This window comes from Drosophila melanogaster, chromosome 2R (assembly GCF_000001215.4).
Source record: "Drosophila melanogaster chromosome 2R".
In the NCBI taxonomy this organism is placed as follows: Eukaryota; Metazoa; Arthropoda; class Insecta; order Diptera; family Drosophilidae; genus Drosophila; species Drosophila melanogaster.
In genome coordinates, this window is record NT_033778.4 from 9,373,127 (window position 1) to 9,398,974 (window position 25,848).

At 45.1% G+C, this 25,848-nt stretch overlaps 4 protein-coding genes across 7 annotated transcripts in view; 1 reads left to right on the top strand and 3 right to left on the bottom strand.

The window, feature by feature from the left end:
* Positions 1 to 16,341, bottom strand: part of CG13954 (uncharacterized protein) — an 80,172-nt gene extending 63,831 nt beyond the window's left edge. Inside the window, exons 1-2 of one of the 2 annotated variants that reach the window (NM_001273893.1) lie at positions 14,656 to 16,341; positions 52 to 1,471 (exon numbers count right to left, since the gene is read on the bottom strand). In NM_001273893.1, the coding sequence (NP_001260822.1) occupies positions 52 to 1,110 (1,059 nt within the window). In that variant the 5' untranslated portion in view covers positions 1,111 to 1,471; positions 14,656 to 16,341. The remainder of the gene's footprint in view (positions 1 to 51; positions 1,472 to 14,655) is intronic. The other variant, NM_001103769.2, reaches the window with a different exon arrangement.
* A 697-nt stretch (positions 16,342 to 17,038) lies between these two features.
* l(2)03659 (lethal (2) 03659) lies at positions 17,039 to 22,155 on the top strand. 2 transcript variants are annotated; one of them, NM_001273894.1, is made up of 11 exons: positions 17,039 to 17,283; positions 17,372 to 17,578; positions 17,718 to 17,778; positions 17,840 to 17,925; positions 17,986 to 18,294; positions 18,351 to 18,559; positions 18,620 to 20,157; positions 20,218 to 20,678; positions 20,737 to 21,002; positions 21,063 to 21,992; positions 22,057 to 22,155. In NM_001273894.1, the coding sequence occupies exons 1-11, from the start codon at positions 17,244 to 17,246 to the stop codon at positions 22,072 to 22,074; spliced, it is 4,125 nt and encodes a 1,374-aa protein (NP_001260823.1). In that variant the 5' UTR covers positions 17,039 to 17,243; the 3' UTR covers positions 22,075 to 22,155. The 2 variants fall into 2 exon arrangements, with proteins under 2 accessions (NP_001260823.1, NP_610482.3); NM_136638.4 differs by having other exon boundaries at positions 17,039 to 17,578.
* A 48-nt stretch (positions 22,156 to 22,203) lies between these two features.
* On the bottom strand, positions 22,204 to 23,080 carry ODA-Dnal1 (Outer dynein arm dynein axonemal light chain 1). Its single transcript, NM_136639.3, has 3 exons — positions 22,803 to 23,080; positions 22,627 to 22,738; positions 22,204 to 22,572 (listed from the first exon to the last, which is right to left on the bottom strand). Exons 1-3 carry the CDS (start codon positions 22,952 to 22,954, stop codon positions 22,270 to 22,272), a joined length of 567 nt encoding a protein of 188 aa, NP_610483.1. The 5' UTR covers positions 22,955 to 23,080; the 3' UTR covers positions 22,204 to 22,269.
* Positions 23,081 to 23,138: 58 nt separating this feature from the next.
* Positions 23,139 to 25,608, bottom strand: Non1 (Novel nucleolar protein 1). Of its 2 annotated transcripts, none has more exons than NM_001299318.1 (3): positions 25,458 to 25,608; positions 25,058 to 25,332; positions 23,139 to 24,988 (listed from the first exon to the last, which is right to left on the bottom strand). In NM_001299318.1, the coding sequence occupies exons 1-3, from the start codon at positions 25,503 to 25,505 to the stop codon at positions 23,353 to 23,355; spliced, it is 1,959 nt and encodes a 652-aa protein (NP_001286247.1). In that variant the 5' UTR covers positions 25,506 to 25,608; the 3' UTR covers positions 23,139 to 23,352. The 2 variants fall into 2 exon arrangements, with proteins under 2 accessions (NP_001286247.1, NP_610484.1); NM_136640.5 differs by having other exon boundaries at positions 23,234 to 24,988.
* Positions 25,609 to 25,848: the final 240 nt, after the last annotated feature.

Sequence of the window (25,848 nt, forward strand, 5' to 3'; positions counted from 1 at the left end):
TCTTAATCCCATTGGACTGAGTCATTCAAATACTTGTAATGGATTACTTACCGCTTGCTGAGGTGACTGCAGCGGAAACGAACGGACCACGTGCCTGGGAAATATGGGGCTGCACTGGGCGCTGATGGACTTGGCCTCCAGGATCCTCAGTCTCTTGGCCAGTCGCGCCCGCTCTCTCGACTCCGCCTCTCCGCCGGACGCGGTAATCACCTCCGCTCCGCCAAAGCTGACGGTGCAGCGGGAACTACTGTAAGAGAGGCTTTCAAGGCTGCCGCGCAGCGAGGCGGTCAGGCTGTCGTCCGCCAGCGTGGAGCTGTGGAGGACTCCGCCGTGGGCCGTGGCGGTCCCTGTGGCAGTTGCTGTGGCAGTCGTCGAGGTATTGTCGTGTCCGGAGATCGGGGGCAGTAATTCCGACTCGCCGTTGATCGTTGTGGAATGTTTGGCGGGGAGCTGGGCCTTCAATCTCAGCTCCGCATCCGAGCTAATGGATCTTCGATCCGCATCCATGTCCATTTGGTGTGCAGGCGTGTGCGTTTGAGCTCGAACAAGTAAGCTATGGCTGTGCTTGTGCGGTCGCTGGGCTCCCGAGGAGTTGCTCAGCGTGCTGGCCAGGCTGTCCTCCAAGTTGTCAGGGCGCTTCGGATGAGATCGCTGCAAACTGGCCACTGAGCCGGAGGCCTCCTCAATGTCATCCGTCCGGGTCTTGCCTTTTGTTTGGGCCCTGGCCTTTCCGCTACTAGTGGCTGCTGGTGAAGGCTGGACTTGGTGCTCCTCCGGTGGCGGGGTATCCTCCCTACTGGAACGACGACTGCCACTTCCAAAGAGTTTTTTCGGCAGAAAAATGCGACCGATGGACTTCCGCTTGCGACGCTTCGCCTTCTTGTGCTCCTCGTAGTCTCGCTTGAGGGCCTGCATCTTGTGCTCCACCAAAGTGCTGAAGACAGCCTCGTAGGTGAGCGCTCGTTGGAGATCCAGCAGAACATCGTTGGTGGACACGGCCTTGTCCAGTTTGGTCAGCAGCTGCAGTGATTCAGCGCCACTTCCACGACCAGTTCCACTACCACTGCCCCCGCTGCCAGTGCCACTCTTGCTATCGTCCGCATCCGCCATGTTGGCCTAGTTGGATGGTGGGTGGCTCACGCTCGGGCTCAGGCTCTGGTGGTTGGAGGCGGTTGTTGCTGCTTTGGCTGCTGGTTTTAGCGCCTATTTGCATTCTACTCGACGCGTTGACACGTTGATCGGCTTGTTTTGTCCTCGGGGTTGTTCTGGTACTTCTGCTCCTGAGTCGTCGGCTCCTCCTGCTGATGCCTGCCCGTCATCTGGGTGGCGACGTCTTTGGATGCGACAGTGTCATCGCCACCGCCTCCTGGTTACCTCGTTCTCGGTTATCTTCTCATCAATTGCCTTTTCAATTCTTTCGCTTTTGTGTGTCACGGTGGCATCAAGTGGCGCTTAAAGGCGACGGCTGCACCTGCAACAACAAGAGCAACCGAACATTAGACCGACTCTACCACTCAGTTCAATAGACAATCATCGCCCAATATCCTTATGTGCGCCCTCCCTTCCCATCACTACATTCAAGGACTCACAAAAGATGGAGCTGTTACTTAGGGCGCGGGATGGAAAAGCACCCAGCCAACGAGGACAGCTTGCCAATAGTTTTGCTCACTTTTCTGGCTCGGATTCGCGTCTGCCTCCATTATGCATGAGTGTAGCAGATTTCAACTTGTTGCACGCACATCCTTCCCCACAAACATACCAGCTCATGCGAACAGGACCCCCACACACACAAGGGACGGCATTCATGGCGCTCTAGCAGCACTCAATGTCGAGTGGTCAGTGATGACCCACATTTATTGGCCTGTTTAGGGCCAGGTTGCAAAGTGAAATGTGAGATCATCACGTTTAAATTTGGCAATAGATAAGAAAATACAAAGGACATGGTATGTAGCGAAGTATATAATTATGGTTTTATACAGGCCTAAAAAGCTAAGTTAATAGAGAGCGGTCAACACTTTTGTAAATTGAAAACTTTATTTAATTTAAATAGTTTTGCTATTTTGTATTATTTCTATAATAAAACGGATGTATATGTTATTTATATTATGTATATTTCACGTATTCAATTTGGACTTCACGCCCATCTTCACACTGTAATATCCGCTTTAAATGAAAAACAAAGCCAGGCGGACATCACTGAGTCGGGACAAGTGAATCGAGAGCAATCGAGCTGTGACAGGTAAGTGGGAGTGCGAGTTACTGCTAAAGCCAGGCTCCCAGTTGCCGTGTGAAATGTCGGTCTAAATGTATATACATATGGGAGCTAGGGCCCTAGGCCCGTGGGAAAATGGCAGCGACAGGACTCCCCTGTGGCCTCCAATGCGCTTTTTGCGGCCCTTCATTCCGATTGTATATGTATGCAAACACACCGAATAAAGACCTACAATGGAAATGGATATTGTTTTCATTTTCGTAGTGCACAGTCGCTGTTGCAATCTCAGTCGCATGCTCGTAAATGTCGACGCCAGCTGTGATGCAAATGGCACACAAAAGGGTCGCCACAATAGGCGCCATCAACAGCAGCAGGCCCATCATCTAAAAAATGATTAAATGCAAAGTAGAAGAAAATAATGCCCAGCAATGCTCGTACACAACATGCAAAAGGCGGAGCAGCCCTGGAATCCAGAACACTAGCGTGTCGCGACTCTGGAAACCGTGAGGCAATCGCAATTAAACGATATGGTCGGGTAATAGAAAAAGTTGAAGCCGCCAGTTTGCATAAATTTCAGTTAACAGGATCAAATACTTGGCCCAGACGCACACACTGGCACACTGAAAGAATACTTCATGAAAAAAGATAATAGTCACAGCAATCAGCAAGTTTCTGCCATAAATCGCTCTTCTCTGTGATTCTCACTGTTATAATTTAGGAACGCGCTTCATGGTTCTCGATTCTCATTTTCAAAGGCAGCTGTTTCTGTTCTTATTTTAATTTAATTAAGTGTGCCTGCTTCACTTTTTTGCTCTCAATTATCCCCATTATTTTGTACAGCGACCTCAACGAAACTTGTTTAAATAACCTGTGAACAGAAATCGAATTACCTCAACTTGGGCAAGGCACACAAAGGCATTCACCTTGATCCCATTGGGATTTGCCCGAAAATTGGCTTAAAGCCATTCACTGACCACCAAACAATTTCAATGAATGCAATCCTCAAAGTAAGAACGACAACAATAACATTTTTTGTGAGTGCACAGCCTAAGCGTCTTATCTCTGGCCCAAACACAATATCCAACCAGCCAGGCGTGCAAACAATCTAGGCAAATGAAAGAAAGGCACTGCGTGCCGGGAAAAGAGAGGCACGTATGCGTGGGCGATTGAAAAGGGGGCGGCAACGCAAACACACACACGCATAAATCCAAACAAAGACCACATGCCTTATGGCCAGGGCCATTGGTGCGGTACTACGATACTACGGGGCTGCCTCCTTCGTCTCAGGCGGTGCGAAAATAAATCATCCGAGGACATAAAACGAAGCCAGGCAAAAATTATAACTGTTGCTGCCACTGCCGCAAAAGTAAATAACAGTTAACAGCGCCAACATCTGCTGTTGGTCGCGGCAGCGGAAAATTCAACAGTTGTGCAGAAGCAGTGGCAAAGGGACCGCGACAGAGAGAGAGAGAGAGAGAGAGAGAGAGCGAGAGCAAGAGTCCTTTCTCTGCTGTCTCTCTGCGCAACTGCCACTTTCTGTTGGCCAACTTTTAGCATAAGCTGTTGGCACTGCTGTTAACGAGAGCCCTGCTTGTTGCTCGTTTGTTTAGTTGCTCTGCGTATTCACGGAATGTTTGCTCCTGATGATCTCCCTGCGGGTGTGTGTTTATAATGGGACATCTGAACTTTTTAGCCAAGTAGTTGACAGTTTTTTTCCATTAGATTTATGTGATTGCATTCGCTAGCTTGTGCCAGCTAGCCGGGCCAACTTTCAGGGCTGCCGAGTTTGGTGTCAATGACAAGCCGAACAAATGCGTAATTGGCGACACACATTGCCGGGTTCCGAGTGGTTTGAGTTTGCGTTGAATGCGTTTATTTTAGAACGGCATTCGAAAAGTTGGTGCCAGGGGAATAAGGAAAACTTATCTTAATTTAGTCACAAACTAAATTTGCATGGTTTATAATATAAAACGGTGAAATAAATTTGGAATGGGAATGTTTATTTAGTTTATGTCTTTAACAAGACTATCAAAAAAAAAGATTTCTATTTACGTTTTTGACCCCATTAGTATGTAATAATGTTAAAATGGATTAATGTTCCGAGTGATGTTATAAGTCTATACATTGACAAATATTAATTTTATGGTTTTTTATAAAATTATAAATTAATTCACTCTATGTTTATTTGCAGCAATCATCCAATTTAGTTCTTAACAAATTTATACACAAGCAGAATTATTACAAGTAGAAATTCGCACTTCACACGCGTCCATGGCGTATACGTGATAATCAAGAACATTTCGCATATTCCATTTTGGGCAACACCCAGCAAACGGATGGCCAAAAGTTCTACGCCCACCAGCTGCCGCATAAATACGTAATTGTTAATAATTTTACAGCACAATTACCCGAGTCCAAATCAAGAACGGAATAGCAAATGCAAATGGTTGGAGTTGCAACTGGATGGTGTGGTGTGGAGTGAACAGACCATAACTCGGAGCTGGCGAATACTCAAATTTAATCAACTTTCAGCTGCCCGGTGGCGTATACGCGATACTGGCAACTGGATACTGGATACTGGATACTCCTGCTGATACCCCAAACTCTCGGCCGGGGGCGTTCAATTATTGACGCCCCTCTTCGCTGGCGTCCTTCGCACATTTTTTCGGTTCGCCAACCGATGCAGGCCAAACATAACAAAACGAGGGAAAGCTGTTCGGCAAATAAAACATGCACATGGCTTAAAACACATGACACCGAAACGAGAGACGTTGGACAAGCTAAAACGGGAAAAAAGACACGAAAATAAAGCTGAACACAGCAGGCGCTCTTTCCTACACCATCTCACTGTTCACTTTTCACTGGCACTGGCACGGCACGACCTTTGAAATTAGAGTTCTGAGATGTGTACGTAAGTAAAGTTGGTGTGTCCGTGTGAGTGCGAGAACCAGAACAACACACATTCAAATGAGTCCTTGGCCGCAACGAGCTGCAGCAAAAAGGACCTCCCTGACGCCGCACCGTGCATCAAGTGCAACTGCCGTGGCCCAGCAGCCATCACTGTGTCAGATAATTAGTGAAAACTGTCTGTGAAGAAATGTCTGTCTGTCGCCATGTCCGTTGGTCCAACATCAGCATCCACAGCCGACGTGTATATTCGGTGGCACATTTACATACACATACACATCCATGTCCATGTTCATGTCCACGTGCATGTCCACGGCCCTGGCAATGGCAACAGCTGAAATTCTGAACATCTGAACATCAGAACGCCTGTGAAAAGCGAAAGTACCATGGGCAATATATAACCCATTTTACTTAACTAGTGTAGTATCTCTGAACTGGGCACTATCGAAACTAGATCTTGTATAAGAAAGTTCAAAAATCCAATGGAACTCCATAGAGATATTTGAGATTTAAGCAACTTAACTAACAATACAATTTTAACAGATATGTAAAGTTGTTAAACAGCTTTACAAGTATAAAATATTTATTTGTTTAAATAAAAAAGATTTACTTTGAATGTCTTGTGCCTTAATAATATTATACTTGTTCTGTATTTTGAGGCTGCCATTAACCTATTTATATTTGCACACCTATACTAAACGCAATAGAGACCTTTACCAGTTCAGATGTCTTTCACTCGATTTCCCAGCAAGCAAATGAAGTAATTTACATGCAGAAAAATGAATAATTGGATGGATGCCCTGTAATTATTCCGTGCCCGATCCCATGGTGTAGCATTGCCTTTTGTGGAACGCCTGAAATGCAGGCTGACAGTTTTATGACACACAGGATCGTATGCATGCCTTTGCGACACCCTGGCCGTCGTTACTGCTGCAAGGAAACTCTGACAACTGTGGACACGGCCTCCTCTCAGCTCAGCTCTGCTCTGCCTTCCTTTCCTATCTCCTTTCTCATCTGCTGCTGATGTGCTGCATCAGCTCAAGTTCACCTATTCCCAAAGTGCTGGAGGGAATGGATCTCGGGTTTGCCGAAACGACCTTGAACCCCGGCCGCAACTCCAGCGGCTCACGTGGCGTATGAGTAATGTTTCTGCCAACGGGGAATTTCTGGCAATAGAACGCGTCGCGTCTTGTTTATTTGCCGAAGACAGGTCGCAACGCTCGTATTTATAGAGCTTTCAAAAATACATCAGCCACATCGACTGGCCGGTGAATCGGCCTGCTTCATCCGTCGAGATCGCACAAATCAAACTATCAAATGGAGAATCTTGTTTTTCGGCATCGGGGTTGATATAAACACACCATTCGAACTAAATATTTACACGTCGCTGGCTGTTTTCATTCGGTGTTTGTTTGCCATCCCGTCCTCCGCTCCTTCGACCGCATTTCCTTTGTGCTCCGTTCCGTTCCGCTTTGCTCGACTCCGTCCGGTTTCAGTTCGATTGGTTGCGGCATTGTGCGTTTGGCATTTTTATGAATGGCCCACGGCTCCGGACTCCGCAGCAAATTCCATTGTCTAGCCAACAACAACGAACGGGGCGAAAGCAATTAAATATATACCTCCTACTTTTCCGGCAAATTTTTGTTTTTAATTTACCCGCTGTCGTACGAGATGTACGCAGCGAATACAACCAGATTAAAGGGAAATGGTCAAATATTGCGTATACGCATGAAAGCCCACATAATTGGTAGCCCGCTGCCCTTGTCCGTTGAAACAGAAAGGTCGGCGGAGGAAAAACAGAAAATAATGGAACTCGCTTTCCATTAATTTCCACTGAAAGTCATGAGTACCTTCGATTGCGAATGCCCTCAGCTTTTTTTTGGGTCCATCGATTATATAGTGCGGTATTAGGTAATAGTGAACTTAAGTAATAGTATATACTTTGCTATATACTATACTTTTCAATTATATACATTCCTATTGTACAACAACATATCGAACACATTCAAGCATTAAAATTTTGGCAATTGATTGTTTCTAACCAAAAGGAACTATATAAAATGTTGTCACAAATAATCCTTTCGATAAATTAGGAGCACACTTTTATGTATGCACAAAGTTCCCACAAAGTGAAACCAATTTCCAGGACTACGAAACCCCATGTACCCCACTAATCCTTCGCTCTGTAAATGATCTGCAAATATCTGCTGGAACTGGAAAATAATCCTAGTCCCATGCTCACAGCATTCTGGCTAACTGTGCCATTTTCTATAAGCCCTGAAATATGGGGCAATCATTTTTATTGACTCTACGAGGGCAAGATAATTTCGGCTCGGGGAAAAAGTTGCCCTGCAGTATTTATATTGTTGTTTTAAAATTGGCCCTTGTTGCTGGCGCTGCTTTGGCTGTTATTGTGCCATTGGTGTTGGTAATGGCGCCACATTTGTTCACGCTCCCAAACCAAACAGGAAGCAGCGAGAGGGGGAAATGGGGGAGAAAATGGGAGAAAGCGGTGGGGCAGCACTCAAATGACAATCGATTTGCGAACGCAAAGAGCGTAAATACAAATCAAATATGCATTACACAATTGGCCTGGCCAGGATTGGTTGTTGTGGCCGAACTGGTCGGGCTGGTCGGACCTTGGCCCGTACTTCAAGTGGAGTCCACTGAAAGTTTCCCCTTTGCCACCCTTGTGTCCCAGAAAAGTTTTCACCACTCTCCGTTGCTGTTGGCTTGTTTTTTTTTTTCGCCTTTTGTGCTACTGGTAAGGCATTTTCCCATGTTTTACTTGCGGGTAATGCCCAAACACTTGTAAATTTAATGGTCCCGGCTATGAAGCAACATTTTCGACTTGGCCCCGCGAACAGAAAACAGAAGAATTAGGCGCTGGCAACATCTGCGATGGAAACTTTCTCACGCATTTTTAGTACTATTTAATTGCTGGCATTTAGCGGTCCTTGGAAAGGGGGGATAGGTGGTGGTGTGTGGGTGTTTGGGTGCCTTTCCTCCGCTAAGCTATTAATTAGAACGCTCATACACACACAAACACACACAGATACACACTCACCGCGAAGCTGGCGAAATTTATAGCTTTTTATCGCTGCAACAAGTTTATCTCGTCTTCCTGCTAACGGATGCTCATTACGACCCCGGCCGGGATAAATGGGCAAATGGTTGAATGGCTGGATGGATGGATGATGGCTAATGAAACCCTGTGACTTCCCCCATAGCCACTGCCACAGCTACCGATATCCTGCTGGCAGTGCATAAAAATACTCAGTGATTCCAGCGAGTAAACAACATTTTTTTCGCCCTGATTCAACGCGCTGCGAATAATTGTGAGGCGATCAAAAACAAGCAGTAATTTAGCGAATTCCGGGGAATCACCCTTTTGAGTATTCACTCAATGGCATTGGCAATTATGAAGTGCAACTTTTGTACAATGTCAGGTTACGGACAGGTGAAAATAAAATGGTCAATTTGACTTTCAATGCTATTCCTGCTGAAAGGCAATCAAATGTCATTAGCATATTCATCTATTTCAGTCATTTCTCGCTTCCTTATCTAATAAAATTTATTTGGAATTTTTTATTCACATATTTTATGTATTAAATATTAAATTGCCTCAGCAGTCGCAACCGCTGCGTAATTACTGAATAAAATTTATGGCCGAATGGTCAATGGAAAGTTTAGAGAGAGAAACATGTAGGGTAATGCTTTTGTATTGCAAGAGAAAATATTCACAAATATATATATATGCTACTTTTCGATTTAATATCACAAAGACGTTTATAAAATTTATGGAAAATACAATTTAATTTCTTCACTTAATATCAATAATGATTTAATTTCTTTATATGGCATCAAGCGAAAGTCAGATATGTGAGTTCATGCGGTTTTGAGTTACCAACTTCCCAGTCTGCGAAATGTCTGAGTGAAGGAAGAGTCGGTGACAATCGAAGTAGAAATCTCATATCGATCGGAGTATAGGCGGAACTTGGCCACTCACCCTGCGCTTGGAATCCAATTTTAGCATTTCGATTTAGCCTCGCACTTGCTGCTAGCTGAAAGTGGCATTTATTAAGGCCAACACCCCATGAGCTACAAAAATACGAATGCTTGGCTTAAGGATAACGTTTGTGAGCACGACCTAAGCTTAACTAAGCAGCATGCAGTCGTATCTGTGGGCCATGTTTGCTTATAAGTATGTATGTTTTTTTTATTTATGCTTATGTGAGCTGCGTCTTGTTGCAGGCAAAAATGTGAGGAGCGTGGAGGGGTGAGGAGGCATCAGTTACCCAACAAACCGAGCCATGGGGCGAAACAGCTTATCCTTGAGATATAAACTGACATTTAAGCAACTCAGCCGTATGCATAGCACTCACATAAGCACAAGCTCACACGCAGGCACGTGCACAAAAGGCAAACACACACACATAACACACACACACACACTAACAGATGCAGCCGTAACCTTGCAGCACGCGTTTTCACCAAAGGATACCCCGCCCTCGGTGCCACGCCCCTCATCGTCCCACTTTTCAGTCAATTGCATTGATGGGAAAAAATGTGTTAGACTAACAAAAGTGTGGGGAAATGGAATAGTTTATTTGACACTTTAATCCTGAATTACGTGCCACAGATTAGCGCATGGTGGCAAATCAACATCAAAATCCCCAGGTGAAAAAGATCGAGCAATTAAATTAAATTGCATTTATGCACGCTGCTCACACACTAATACAGCCACACAAGAACAACTCACACGGACACACACACACACGCACCCACTTACAGTCAGACAGAACACGTGTCGTATGAGCAATCCTTTTGTCTTTGCACTCGCTTTGTTATTGCTGTTGCGTTAGCTGTGTGCGTTTTTATTGAAATTAAATTGTTCGTGTTAAATTTCACCGCCACAAATTGTTGGCCTGCATGTGTCTGCGTGCTTGGGCGCAAAAGTGTGTGTGTGTGTGTGTGTGTGAGTCAGTTCCTGCTGCCACGTTGCACGTTAGTCAATGTCATGTTGCCCCACACTTTTCGCACTCAGCCAAACACGAAACTGTAATTTTTTTCGATTCGGAATATTTCAATGCAAAAAGGCTAAAATATGTGCGAATTTTTTTTCGCTTTTCCACTGAAAGCCAGGCACTGGAATGTATGTAAATGCAAGTGTGTTGAAATAACAACCTAAGCTAAAATATTCTTTACGAGAAAACTTTTATAAATCTTTATTTAAAATTATATTATTCTATTGCATAATGCATAAAAATTTTATTATAAATTGTCTTTTATAGAATTGACTTCAAAGCATTGAATAATTGTTGTCTATTTATTTATTTTAGAAGAAAATATTCAATTCAATTAAAAAACTTTGCTATATTGTAATTTTTTCAGTGCATCACTGGTTGCCCCAGTCTCATACACGCACTTCAACACAGCTATGTCAATTTGTGGTTTGTTGTCTCTCCGCCTAGCTGGCACGGAAAATTGTTGGCCGTACCACGCGGCGTATGAGCAACATTGGTGGGGCACTTGCTGAGCCAGTTGCACATACAAATATGCATATGCTGCAGGCACTTGCAGGTGCATGACAATTACTTTGCAGGTCCGCTGGTGCAACAGTTGCATTCCCCAGCTGTCTAAAACTTGCGACCTGTTAAACACCTTTTGGGAACTTTTCGCCATTTTGCAGCGAGAATTCTTTTGCCAATCTTTGTGAATCCTTAATGCCGAAATTCTGGCAGTTGACTTGCTCGCTTTTGCTGAGGTTTCAGCTGCCGGACTTAAGACAAACCTGCTGAAAGTGGGTCAGGCCAGAATAGTTCATTTTAATTTCAACAGAGAAACATCAAGCCCGGTGCCGGGCTTTATCCTTGGGATATCCCAACTAAGCCAACAGAGAGAATATTTATTAGGCTATGCCAAACTTTAACAATTTATTAAAATTCAGTTTTAACGAATCTTATTATACTTTAGGTAGCAAAAACTTTTGCCCCTATTTTGGTAATTAATTTTCTTCAATGCCTGCTTTGAAAAATATGTACTAACTCTTTTGATAAGTTAAGTCCAACGAAAACTTTACTTCAAAAAGAGAAACTATTTAAGCTGTAACTTTCAGTATATTATTAAGCAAATATATCAAAAACAATTATGTACTGCCTAATTACAATAATCACTGTAATCGTTTGTTTTTCAAGTTTTGCACTGTTATTTAAGCCAATAGTTTTATCCAATGCCAAAGTTATTTTATATAGTCTGAATTTACCTCTTTGCATTCCGCTTGTATTTGACTTTATAAAATGTAAATGCTGATGTTGATTTAGTTTAATTGGAATTTCCCCATCCGAGTGGTTCAAATATCAAGCGCACTTTAAAGTGAAACTTAAGTCGTGTTAGTTTGAGCATTCTGTTTGATTAAATGTTTGCTTAAATTGTGGCCCAAATGGTTTTTTGCCTTTTTTGTCCGGCTGCAAGGGTTGGCTTCAAGGGTTTCGCAGCTGAAGCTGCCATCCTTGTTAATGCTAATTGCATTTTGTCTGCCAACCTGCTCGGAGCAAATGGAATTACGGAAAATAGTTGCCGAAGACAAGAGGCAGCCAGCTGGTTGGCAAGGCCAACCCGCAAACCGCATTCAAGCCACAGAATGGCTGGCTAATTCAATGCTGCACAATTTGCTGCTCATTTTAGCCTAGTTTTCTGTTTTTTTTTTTGTTGTGAATTTTATATGTAAGGGGGCGGGGGGTAGATCAATAGAGGTCATGTGATTCACAGCCTGCCGCAATTTGCATTGAATATGCTATGATTTGATATGCTCATGATTTATGGCCAGTTTATTCTGCATAAGGTATACGCCGAGCTCATCAATTAGGCACGACAAGTGCGTATGTAAAATACGGATCGAAATGTCAATGCCGATTTATTGTTCAAAAATCGGTCAGCTGGGATATGTGCGAGGTTAGCATGCTTAAGGTTTGAAAATACTTGATAAATGGCGACGCGACATACGGCGCGAATATTTCGATGATTTAGGACTCCAAACGCCATTGTTCCAGCCAAGAGATGCGAAGTTTTGGTCATATACTGAGCTATATGTACATATGTATAATTTATCCCGCCAACACAACAGCGTGCTGCCAACTACATACCTCATATATGTACATTTTTATGTACTCGCACATTCCGCCGCAGCCTGGGCAAACATCTGCTGTATTCTCATCCAGAACCGGGCGGAAAAAAATAATATTGAGGCAGTGCTCGGTCAGGCGCAGAAACACACTCACAATGCCACGAATATGCGCATATAAATATTAAGGCTTTTTGATGGGTGCACAGGAAGCCTATGCACAGATTTGCGAAAGAAAGTTTCAAATGAGTTTCCATTGAAACGCCCTAATGCCAAATTAAGCCAAAATCCAGCTTCGGGTTTATGCGGCAGAAAATGAGACGTCAGACATGTCACATGCATACATATCACACACCCATCCACGCACACACACACACACTTATATTCAGTGGAAAGGAAAAAATTCAGAAGGAAAGTTCTGCAGGAGCAACCGAAAAAATGGCCAACAAAAAGAAGAGAAAACAGCTTATAATGAACGAGCCAAAAGCTTAGGCATCCATTGCCAAGAGTTTCAACGTTTTTGTGATATTGCCCATACGACATGTTGGCTTCCAATCACTTTCTAGCTAAATCGCAGAGATTGATGTTCCAATGCTGATGCCAAAAAACCAGTACAGTTGGAAAAAGCCAATACCCCAAAGATTTGTTAAATTCTGCTCTACACTCAGTGTTCATTTCGGGTAATCTACGCTTTGGCATCTGATGCTAAAAGTTTTAATGATGTGTCAGCTTCAGATAGCTAGATAGATAGATATATTGCGACAGAGTTTGGAAGGGTTGGTCAGCTGCGATGAAGTGCTTCCAGTGGGCCCAATGAGCAAGTTAAAAACTCGTGAAATACCCTCAACAAAGGGAAAAGTAAATTTACCATTACCCGGATTCCTTTATTTATTTGTATCCCTCTAATTCCTCTTAAGCTGAACTTCTTCCCACGCACAAACTTCAGTTTTGGGCAGCCAGGGGACAAAATCGAGGCCAAAATCCCGGCATTTCGGTCGAATGCGAATCGATGGGTAAATATAAGTATTTCGTGGCCCCGTTTTCCTTTCCCACTCTCCGCTGATTTGGTATTTCGATGTATTGTATAAACACCTTAATCAAATTTCACTTCAAAGACATGGAATTCCTGCTGTTTGTGCTGCTTACAAAACTCTGTTTACATATGGCTCGTACATAAATGTACGCACACATGGCTTTGTTTATAGTTCGGGCCTGTTGTCTGACAATTAATTGTGCATTCATTTTAATTAAGCTCCGTTCCTCTCGGGCCCAGATAAATGGCTAATTGTGTGGAAGGTTTGCTGCGCCAGCTGAGGAATTTTTCAATTAGCAAATGACATTGGCATCGATTCTCGTCACTTTGCGACACCAAAATGAACTTAGCAGGCCTGGCCAGCTTATGATTTATCCTTATCTGCGGCATACTTTGGGGCGCCCCTCACTCACACACTCGCACGCACACACAGCCACTCGTACTAACGAGGCTATCTGGGCAGCGGCAACAGCTTCAACTTGTTGACGTTGGCTCCCAGCCTGCCAGGATCCAGCATCCCAGCATCATGGCAAGTGGTGGGCGTAAAGGACGAAAAAAATAAAATCACCAGGCAAAGGGAGCCAGCAAATTGTTGAATGTACATGTACACTCCGTATCTGTGTGGGCGAATTTGTGTTACAGTGCGGCAACCCTAATTTGAACTTTTTAAGTTGAACTTTTGAAAGGTTGACTTTCTGCGTATTTTGTTAATGGAGGGACTTAGAATGGAGGAAAGCTCTGCCAATTGCAGTAAAACACTTACTGATATTATAAAATTAAAAAGTATATATACAAATAGTACCTAGCAGATTTATATATTAAATTACTTATAATTATTATAAGCTAACCGCCCACTGTTTGGTAACATGTACCAGCTTAAGAGTACTTAAAGTTATACACACATCCAAGTTGGGAGTTGCAGATATATGAAGTTGTCCTGTATTTTTTTTTTCGCATTCGCTCTACATACAAGCACCAACACAGGCACGCAGACACACGGACGCGGAGACTCGAGTGTTGGACTAACTGTTTTGCGGCATGCCAGAACCGAAAAGAGCGAGAGGACGCAGCGCGTGGATAGAGGGATGTGGCGAGGGGACGGAAGAGGCGCAGTGAAGACTGGAATGGAGGGAACGGAACGAGCGGAGGACGAGAACGACAGAAAGAATGGCGGAACGAAACAGGCCTGGTCCTGCTGAAACGTTAAAGAGCAAATAAATGTCTCGCAGCAAACAAACGAAAAAGATGAGTCGGTCAGAGGGAAGAGAAGTGGAAGAGGAGCAAGAACGGAGAAAGTGGAGAAGGGAGAGAGGAAGCAGACGGAGCCACAGAACTCCAGACGCACACAAGGATGCTGCCCGAAACACGCTTGCTTATTACCGTTACATTCGGGGACTACTCCAAGTGGGGAAAGCGGGCGAGAAAGGGACGTGGAGAGTCTCCTTTTTACTGCCCTTGTCGAATTTTATGTTGTTAATTTTCGTTTCATCCGAAATTTGATTGTTTTTATTCAATTGTAGGCTGCTCCGCTTTCTTTTTTATCGATGCTCTGGCCTCTTCACCATACTCTTGTTTTGTTTTACACTTTTTGCACTAAATTGTGCTGCCTTTCTTTGGCTATTTACGTGTAATTATTTATTTAATTTTTTTTGCTTAACACACGTTTTTTTTTATTTTTTTGTTAGCTCGGCAGGCTGTTGAATCTTTTATGAGCCAACCATCACCAGCACACACTCACTCCAACACGATGTCTTTTTTCCCGTTGCTTATTTTTCTTCTTTTGTGGTATGGCTCGGAAAAACCTCCGTTAACCGACGACGACGTGTCCACTGATGGAAATCTCGCCCAACACTGAATTACCCTTGGCATCAGTTCTGCCCTCTGCCAGCGTCGCTGCCTCCGTCGACGCCGCTGCCCGCCTAACAGGCTCTGCTAAGCTAACACTATAGGTCAGTGCTAATAACAGAGACACCTGCATCGCACTCGGCCAATCTGGCTTGCCTTAGTCTGTTATTTATACGCTGTTGCATATTTGAAGCATCTGTTTTCTATCGCAACTTTGTTGCTGCTCTACGCATGTGTGTGGGTGGGAATGGTGGTGGGTGTAAGTGTAAGTGTAAGTGGGTGGTTGGTCGCACTCCGTTTACGAGCCACGCTCCTAAGTAGTCTGTAGTTTTTCTGAGTACACATTGAGAAAAACCATACATGGCGGATGTGTAATTTTTTTCAGACATTTCCCACATTTATTTAGATTGCGAATGGTCCTCAATCAACAAAGGCCAATTAAAATTTCAACTTTTCGGTAATTATTCAAGGAACTTTTAGTAATAGCGTGGTGAATTAAACAACTAAATAGAGATATTCTTACTTAGAACGCGATTAGAAGTAGCACAATATGCTGTTTGTTAACTTATTTAAGTTAAATAAATTTCACTTCGTGTTTATTTTGTTATTCCCCTTTTTTGCGGTGTGTTCGGTGTGTTTTTGGTTTGTTGAGAGCACATTTTATGGTTCTGCTTCCGCTGCCCAAGCGGAAAACTCTTACTTTATGCCAAGCGTTCCGGGCATTATAATAGACCGACACTCTTCTTCAGCCTGCTCTGCACTCGTAGTGCTTTACGTTTATTTTAAAGGCTATACAGACCATAGAAAAATTGTACATTAAATACACACAAAGAGGGAACACATGTTGCCGAGAAAAATGGAAGCCCACCAAAAATGGCCGATTCGCGCAGCCTCCAAAAAGCTGTTGTTGTTTTTCGTTGTGCTGTGTGCGTAAAAACATGTAAATATGTATGTAGATATATACAAGCTAATGGCGGGCCCAAAGTATCCAGGGAATACATCAGAATTTACATCAGCCAAACACACTTGTATTTGCGTTTCATTTGGAGAGCACGCGCCATTTAATTTCTCATATTACATCTTCGAGGCACCGAAACTTGAGATGAGCCTAAGCTTCATTTAATTCGATGCCCGACTAGCACGTTATTAATATCCGATCCGTGGCCGATTCAGCAATCACACCGCAACAGCTGCGAACGCTTTGAGCCTCGAACTGCGACTGAAATCGAAAGTGAGTGGGCGGGGAACTTAACATTTCATTTGAACACCAGCAGGAGGATTGGCATCAGCAACAGCAATGCGGCAGCAAGTGGGTCCCGAAAGCCTTGGGAGCCCGGTTAACAGAGCGCTAACAGCCGCTGGCCCAAAAGTTGGCCAATAGGTCAATTACACTGCAGTGGCCAGAACTCAGAAACTGCCATTTGACGCAGCCCTCGACCAACTTCGCTGTTAAATATTAACAAATCCATCAACGTACACTGAGCTAAATTGCAGGGACTTCATTCTGAATTGAATGAACGCGTATTAGGATGGCCAAACAAAAAGAATGTGCGCTGTAAATTATGCGGAAGAGACGCCGTACAAACTAATGATAAGCAACCATAAAAACAAAAACATAAACATATGAACATTGTCTGCTCTATGTTGATAAGTATTTGAAAGCGCCGAAAATTGCGTTCGCTACACGCGCCAAAAGTTGAGAGCTTAAAGGTTTTAAAACAAGAACAATTACAAGAACAATGCGTGAGAATTTCTCTCTCGATCATTCTCTCTCTTCGCACTCTCCCTCTCACTTTCGCGCTCTCAATCTCTCTCTCTCCGGCTTTTGAATTCCAGTTCAAGTTCAAGATAGTCCACATAAAAAGATTGTTTGACAAAAAATAGTGTCTTCAATTTCCAAGGTGTTAGGTAGAAATTCGTGTCCCTTGCAGCACCATTCCCGAAGTTAATCTAATCTTTTATTTTATCGTTTTTATAATTACCACTAATCATAGACATAACTGAAAGCGTATATAAACTTCAGCTTGCTGAGTATTTCTTCATTGTGAAATTGAGATTATGTAACAACTGTTTCGCCATTCAAAGCCCGTATCTGCTCATAACTCGACCAGTAAAAACGTGCCATGAGCAAAAACGCGGGACCAAAGTTTTGTAAACAAAAAAGCACGTGAACAGTTTTAAAAGAAATATAAATACATTGACCAACCAAATATGGACAAGCAACCTGTTTTGGAACCAACATTCGATTCAGTTTCAGAAAGAGAGAATACATCAATTGAAGAATCTTCACTTCTGGAGAACAATGGATTCGATCACCGTAACAAAGATGAATCTCTATCAGTTAACACTTCTCCGCCCCTTGTATGCCGAAAATGCTTCGAGCTTGGACACCAGACCGAAAACTGCAAACAAAAACTGACTGTCAACTCAGAAAATAATTCTGCTCAGAATGAAAAGGGTAAAAATACAAGTTTTGGTTCAGCTGAAAGTTAATTTTCTGAATGGCAGAACTTTCAACCAGAACCAAAACTGATATTATATCTTCTAATTTATCCATATAGAATTATTCCTTAATATATTATTTTTCGTTACGGCAGAGAAAGTCCTTCCGGAAAATCCCCGAGCTCGATCGAATTTTATATCGTCATTATGCTTTTGGTATGTCATTTATACATTCATATATTTTTTACACCTTTTCACGATTATTCAACAAATACAGGTATACCATACCTATATTTCGTAAGGGTTACAGAAAAACATTGGACTCAACGGACCTCTATAGACCCTTGGAGGAGCAAAAGTCGGGTAAGAAATTTAAATATTATTAAAACATTTATGTTGACTAATGCAATCGTTGTATTGTAGATATACTTGGCAACAGGTTGTGTGCCTCTTGGGAGCGAGAATTAAAAAATGACGGACGAAGCCCAAGCCTCGTCAGAGCTCTGCTGCGGGTTTTTGGCTGGCAACTGGGATTCCCTGGTCTGGCGATTTTCGTTGTGGAACTGGGACTACGCACTTTGCAGCCGATCTTCTTGGTGAAGCTCATATCGTACTTTTCTGGGGAACCAGACGCTGCCAATGCTGGATTTTACTATGCAGTAGCTCAGATCGTTATCAGTGCCCTAACTGTGATGATCTTAACTCCAACCACGTTCGGCATCCATCATGTGTGTGAGTTTTCAATCTATGTAAATTGATACTTTTGAAGAACTGAGAACTTCTTGAAGGCTTTAAGATGCGGGTGGCCATGGGCAGCATGATCTTCCGGAAGGCGCTGCGTCTGACCAAGGGGGCACTGGGCGACACTACATCCGGCCATGTGGTCAATCTGATTTCCAACGACATCCCCCGCCTGGACAGCGCACCCTACACCGTTCACTATCTGTGGGTGGGCCCACTTCAAGTTTTGGTCATCACATACCTGATGTATCAGGAGGTAAGCAGATCCCCCCGTTCACCGTGTAAACTGATAACATCCATAACATTTCCCCTGCAGATTGGAATCTCCGCTGTGTTTGGAGTGCTGTTCATGCTGCTCTTTATGCCAATACAAATGTATCTGGGTACGAGGACCTCTGCGATCCAACTGAAGGCTGCCGAACGGACGGACAACCGGATTCGGATGGTCAATGAAATAATCTCCGCCATTCAGGTGCTGAAAATGTACGCCTGGGAGCAGCCGTTTGAGCAGATGGTCACTCACGCTCGCGAGAAGGAGATGAACACCATTCGCCAAGGACAGTACATAAGGGGATTCGACTTCGCCCGCAGAATCGTCCTCTCACGAGTGGCCATCTTCCTTAGCTTGGTTGGCTACGTCATCTTGGGAAAGGTTTTCACGCCGGAAATCGCCTTTATGATAACAGCCTACTACAACGTACTGCTGGCCGCCATGTCCATATACGTACCATCCGCCATTATCCAGACGGCTCAATTCCTGACCTCCATCAGACGCGTGGAGCAGTTTATGCAGTCCGAAGAGCTGGGTAGTTCGGACAAAAGTGAGGGTCCTTCCAAGGATACGGTACCCGGTAATCCACCCTCCAACAATAACGAGGCCGATCTTCTGAAATCAGCTATCTCCATTAGAGACTTGAAGGCCAAATGGGATCCCAATTCACCAGACTACACACTAAGTGGGATTAACCTAGAGATTAAACCCGGCAGTGTGGTGGCTGTAATCGGACTGACTGGATCTGGAAAATCTAGTCTCATCCAGGCTATTCTCGGCGAGCTGAAAGCGAATTCCGGCCAGTTGCAAGTAAATGGCTCCTTGTCTTACACCTCCCAGGAGTCGTGGCTCTTCTCCGGCACTGTCCGCCAGAATATTCTATTTGGCCAACCGATGGATAGCCAGCGGTACGAAGAGGTTGTAAAGAAGTGCGCCCTGGAGCGGGATTTCGATCTGCTTCCCTTAAGGGATAATACTATAGTTGGAGAGCGCGGAGCAACCCTGTCGGGTGGGCAGAAGGCCAGGATCAGTTTGGCGAGAAGTGTATACCGGAAGGCGTCCATCTACCTCCTGGATGATCCACTGAGCGCAGTAGACGCCAGCGTAGCACGTCATCTCTTCGATCAGTGCGTGCGGGGTCATCTACGCGGAAGCACCGTAGTTCTGGTTACCCACCAAGAGCAGTTCCTTCCGCACGTCGATCAGATTGTGATCTTGGCGAATGGACAGATCAAAGCACTGGGCGACTATGAGTCGCTACTCAAAACGGGCCTTATCACTGGTCTGGGAAGTCTATCAAAGACAGATAAAGCAAAGACAGAGGAGCAAGAACCATTGAACCTTAATTCTCCCGACAATAAAAACGAAGTAACTCCCATCAAGGAAAACTCCGAGCAGACCGTCGGAGGTTCCAGCTCGGGAAAGGAGCACGTGGAGCGCCAGGAATCAGGTGGCATTAGTTTGGCTCTGTACAGGAAGTATTTCCAGGCGGGAGGTGGATTGGTGGCTTTCCTTGTCATGCTGAGCAGCTCTGTGTTGGCCCAGGTGGCTGTAACTGGTGGTGACTACTTCCTTACTTACTGGTAAGTTGGTATAACAGGTCTGATTAAGCCTAATTGGTATAAACTCCTTATATTTTCAAGGGTCAAGAAGGAGAGCACTGCTGCTGGCCATGGCGAAATGGAGGATATGGAATCGAAAAGCATGGATGTATACAAATACACACTGATCATAATATTGTCAGTTATCATGAATTTGTCGTCGTCATTTCTGTTATTCAATATCGCCAAAAAAGCATCTATTCGACTGCACAACACCATCTTCAATAGAGTTACTCGAGCTGACATGCATTTCTTTAGCATTAATAAGCATGGAAGCATTCTAAATCGTTTTACCAAGGACATGAGCCAAGTAGACGAGGTCCTTCCCGTGGTTCTGGTGGATGTGATGCAGATTGCGCTTTGGCTAGCCGGAATAATCATCGTTATAGCCAATGTCAACCCGCTGCTGTTGGTTCCAACACTCATGCTGTCCGTAATTTTCTATCATCTGCGCAACTTATATCTGAAAACCTCGAGGGACTTGAAGCGCGTAGAAGCTATAAGTACGAATTCCTTACATTGAATGCATTCAGTATCGATAGAAACTTAGTATTTGTACAGATCGATCACCAGTTTACTCGCATTTGGCTGCTTCACTGAATGGCCTAACCACCATCCGAGCCTTGGATGCCCAGCGCGTTCTGGAGAAGGAGTTCGACAGCTACCAGGATGCGCACAGCTCTGCATTTTTCATGTACATAAGTACATCGCAGGCATTTGGTTATTGTATGAACTGCATATGCGTGATTTATATATCGATCATAACGCTTAGTTTCTTTGCCTTTCCTCCGGGCAACGGAGCTGATGTTGGTCTGGTCATAACACAGGTAAGCCATTACACTAAAGCAGTCACTATCACCTGCCAATCACCTTTTGGTTACCCACAGGCCATGGGACTGATCGATATGGTTCAGTGGGGAGTACGTCAAACCGCCGAGCTGGAGAACACCATGACAGCCGTGGAACGAGTGGTAGAGTACGAGAGCATTGAGCCGGAAGGAATGTTGGAAGCTCCGGACGACAAGAAGCCACCCAAGACGTGGCCAGAACAGGGTGAGATCATCTTTAAGGAACTAAACCTTCGCTACACACCGAATGCCAAGGCAGAGAATGTGCTCAAGTCGCTCAGCTTCGTCATACAGCCCAGGGAAAAAGTGGGCATAGTCGGCCGAACTGGAGCGGGTAAATCCTCGCTCATTAACGCCCTCTTCCGGCTATCCTACACCGATGGATCCGTGCTTATAGACACGAGGGACACACGACAGATGGGTCTGCACGATCTGCGCCGACAGATCTCGATTATACCCCAAGAGCCTGTGCTATTCTCCGGTACCATGCGATACAATTTGGATCCCTTCGACGAGTACAGCGATGAGAAGCTGTGGGGCTGTCTGGAGGAGGTGAAACTGAAGGAGGTGGTGTCCGATCTGCCCGATGGCCTGGCCAGCAAAATCAGCGAGGGCGGAACCAATTTCAGTGTGGGTCAGCGCCAGTTGGTCTGCCTGGCCAGAGCCATTCTGCGAGAGAATCGCATCCTTGTTATGGACGAGGCAACGGCCAATGTGGATCCTCAAACGGATGGCCTCATCCAAGCCACCATTCGCAGCAAGTTCAGGGATTGCACTGTTTTGACAATAGCCCATCGATTGCACACCATCATCGATTCCGACAAGGTGATGGTTATGGATGCTGGACGTGTTGTGGAGTTTGGATCGCCCTATGAACTGATGACCAAATCGGATTCCAAGGTATTCCACAACTTGGTCAATCAGTCGGGTCGAGCCAGCTACGAGGGACTGCTGAAAATCGCCCAAGAGGTTAGATTTAATTAGTATTCTCTAAAAATGAATCCTTTAATGAATAATTTACAATTCATTGCAGACATTTGAATCCTCCTAAGGCCGCAATACTTACTAGTCCAACTGACCAGTTAGATAAACTAATATTTTAAATAAAAATCTAAAGACGAAACTGATTTCTAAAATAGTACATGTTGTGTATTTTTCAAGATTTTTTTTTTTGTTTTCTGCTATGAAAGTTCGCATGGAAAACCCAATCTCTCCGTCATCCATATAAACCGAATGGCCATCAGACTTAAAGCTGCGGCTCCTCGTTGAGCACGACTGGTTCTCCGTCCAGTTTGCGGATGGTGGGCAGCCTCTTGATGCACTCCGCCCGCCAAGTGGGCTCGTCCAATCCCTCGGATAGGGGATTTCCTACCACCACTAGATCTTCGAGAGATTCGATCTCGGCCAGGCGATTGAATTCCGACCAGTCCTTGATCAAATTGTTGCTTATATAGAGCACCTTCAGGCATTTCAGACCAGTCAAACCCTTAATTTTCTCGATTAGGTTGTAGCTGAGCCACAGCTCCTCCAGAGTTTCAGCCACCGCTTCCTACATAAGAGAAGCAAATGATGTGCTAATGGAACCTATCTAATTCGTCCTTACCAGCCCGGATATCTGCTTAATGTAGTTCCGTGATAAGGACAATACCTTGAGGCACTTCATGCCCGATAAGCCGAATATCTTCTCAATCATATTCGTGGACATACTGATTCTCCTGCAGGGGAAACAGAAAAGTAGGAGTTCATTTTCCTCGAAGAACTAAGAACTTTTAAGCTCACTCGCACTGCACCAGCGTACCCAATGTGCTGTCCATTTTCTCGATGGGTGGCCACTGGAATTGCAGATCAATAACCTTGGCAGTCAGGGAATTTTGCTGCTCCCGCTCCTCCCAGCGCTTCAGAGCCTCCTTAATTGTGGTGGCTTTGGACATGATGTTGCTGTGCCGAACAACTTTTACTCATTGGACAAGAAAATTGGTAAAAACCAAACAAACTTCCACGTTGCCAAGGTGAAGTAAGAAACGAGCAAATATCCATGGGGGTAAACTTTGTTTGTGCTAAAGACAATAGTAATGCACATGCTTTTCAGGTCTCTCTCTTTATATAAACTTTTCCAGAAGTCAAGGCTCTTTGCTTTTTATGATACAAAAATTCCACCAAAGTTTACTGAGTGTGTGATGTGTGGTCCCCGAAAAATAAACAATTTGTTTGTAAAAATACAATATTGTATTGAAAATGTTTTTCAGGGATAAAGATAGACGCTTAGTTTATACAGAGGAGCAGGCGAGCCCACCAGGTAGAATCACTTAACCAGCCAAGGCTGCGGCGCTTAACGGCGATCCGTCTTGCCATTTCCACGCTTGCCGGAGAACAAATGCTTCGGCATCTTGGTGCCGATGAAGCGATCCGCCTCGCCCTTGAGACCCCTGCTTGTGACCTTCTTGGCAATATCCCGCTTGGCCATAATTTGCGCCTTCTTGCGAATGGCCAAGTTCTTGATGCCCAGTGTGTCGCGCGACGGCGCCCGCTTCAGAGGCTGACCAGTCTTCCTGACCACCGCAGAGGACTCCTTGTCGAGCAGCGGCTGCATGGGCACCTTCTTGGAGCCAACTGCCACCTGGCCACGACGCAGATCCACCACGGACTTGGTGAAGTTGGCGTTCTCGCTGCCGGACATGTCCACACCGAGGCCCTCCATCGTCGACACCAGTTTCTGTACGGAACGGTCACGCACCTTGGGCTGCTTGTTTCGTGGGATGACTGGCTTGTTCTTTCGCGACGACAGTCGCTTTTCGTCGCGCAGCTCGAAGCGCTTGCCACGGATTTGCTTGGCTATCTCGCGGATCTCCTTGAGCGTCTCGTCCATGGTCATATCGGGCACCTTGTAGACGCCGCTCTCCTCCCGCAGTCCCTCCTCGCGCTCCAGCTCCTCCAGCTTGTCGAAGATGTCGGCATCGATGTAGTCGGCAATGTTGTGACCCTGCCAGAACTCTGGAATAATGTCGTAGCGCTCCTCCTCGGGGATTTCGCTGTAGTTCTTCTTGAGGTCCAGCGTGTAGTCGTCGCCCATCTCCTCCTCGATCTCCTTCTCCAGCTTGCGCTTGCGCTCTGCCTTGTCGGCATTCTGTAGCAGGCGCGCCGAGGCCTTTTCTGGGATGCAGGGTGCACGAAGTTTGTCATCTCGCGGCGCTGGCATCGCCACATGCAAGCGGTTCAGGATGTTGTCCACCTTCTTTGTGCGCATCTTCTGGTCAACACGGTACGAGAGCAAACGCTCACATGCCTCGGTTTTCACCTCCATGACACCGGTTTCCTGTACGGTGGACATGAGCATTACGGGAATGTTCTTGTCCTCCTGTAGTTTGGTGATAATCGCTCGTCGCTCCTCTGGCAGATCCTCTGGTGTTAGAATATCGATCTTGTTGATGGCCAGGATGAGGGGTTTGTTTGTAAACAAAGGCTTGATGCTCTCGAACAGCTTGACCTGTTCCTCCAAGGAGTGTCCGCACTGCTCGGAGATATCCATGAAGTACAGGACGCAGGCGCGCAAATGAGCCAAGGCAGTAATGGCTTGCATTTCGATCACATTGCGCTCTTCCAGGGGATGATCCAGGATGCCGGGTGTGTCAATGACCTGCCAGCGCAGATATTTGTAGTCTGTGTGTCCCACGTACAGGGATTTCGTGGTGAAGGCGTAGGGCTGCACTTCCACATCGGCGCGGGTGATCTTGTTGATGAACGAGGACTTGCCCACGTTGGGGAAACCGCAGATGATGATGGTACGCGAATAGGGATCGATGGTGGGCAGACGCGAGAGATGCTGACGCACTTGCTCCAGATACGTCAGATTGGAGGCCTGTCGCTTCATAATGGTGGCCATGCGACCCAGGGCAGCTTTCTTCAACTGTTTGCAGCGATACAGCGAGTCACCGTACTTCAGCAGGCGCACGTAGTCCTTGGCCACACTGCGGGATAAAAAATAGAATAGTTAATCGAACCTTGTTCGTTTGGGGATCTGTGACTTTGGCACTCACTTGTCCACCAAATGCCTGGCTGTGTTGAGTTGACCCAGCGCCAGCTTGTAATGATCCTTGTCGTACAGCACGTTCATCAAGTCGGCGTAGAAAGGATGCACGTCGTCCAGTTTGGGAAAGTCCTGAATGATCTGCGACAAGCGATCGTGGAAGTTCTGCTGCGTGTACTTCACCTTGCGCGTGTAGAATGCCCGGATTCTGGATATTTTGTAGCCCTTGTGGACCACCGTCGGGGTCTTGCGCTGTGTCTTCGACAGCATAATGTCGATGAAGTCCTGTGGAAAGGGCAAAAAATAAAATATTATTTACATATTGCGCATATTGGTAAACACCTCCAGTGAGGTTATGTCTTTGCTTCAAGGGGTGCTCCGCGGGACGGGCGCTGCTGGGTACACCTTACCTTTGCTGGCGGAACCACCATGATCTTTTTGAAGTTGTACAGACTCATCTTGGCAGGATTTGTTTATTTTCCACGCGTCGAAAGGAAAATAAATGCGGAATCGAAAGCAAAAACACCACGCGGTGTCAGCTTCGTATTCCAAAAAGAACCGGTTCTCGGGCGGAACCAGTTTAGGTTCACATGTGCTGCACGGCGATGCCAGCCCGCGTAACTAAGTCTGGCGATGTGGCATCATTTCAAAGGCATTTAAGATGTTTCAACTTAATTGCAGTTGTTTAATATAGAAATATATCCATCTAAAATATGAGCGAGTATTTCAATTCATTAATTATGTCTATTTTACGTATGCACTTCAAAAATTGTATTACTATTTCAATTCAAAAGGAAATTA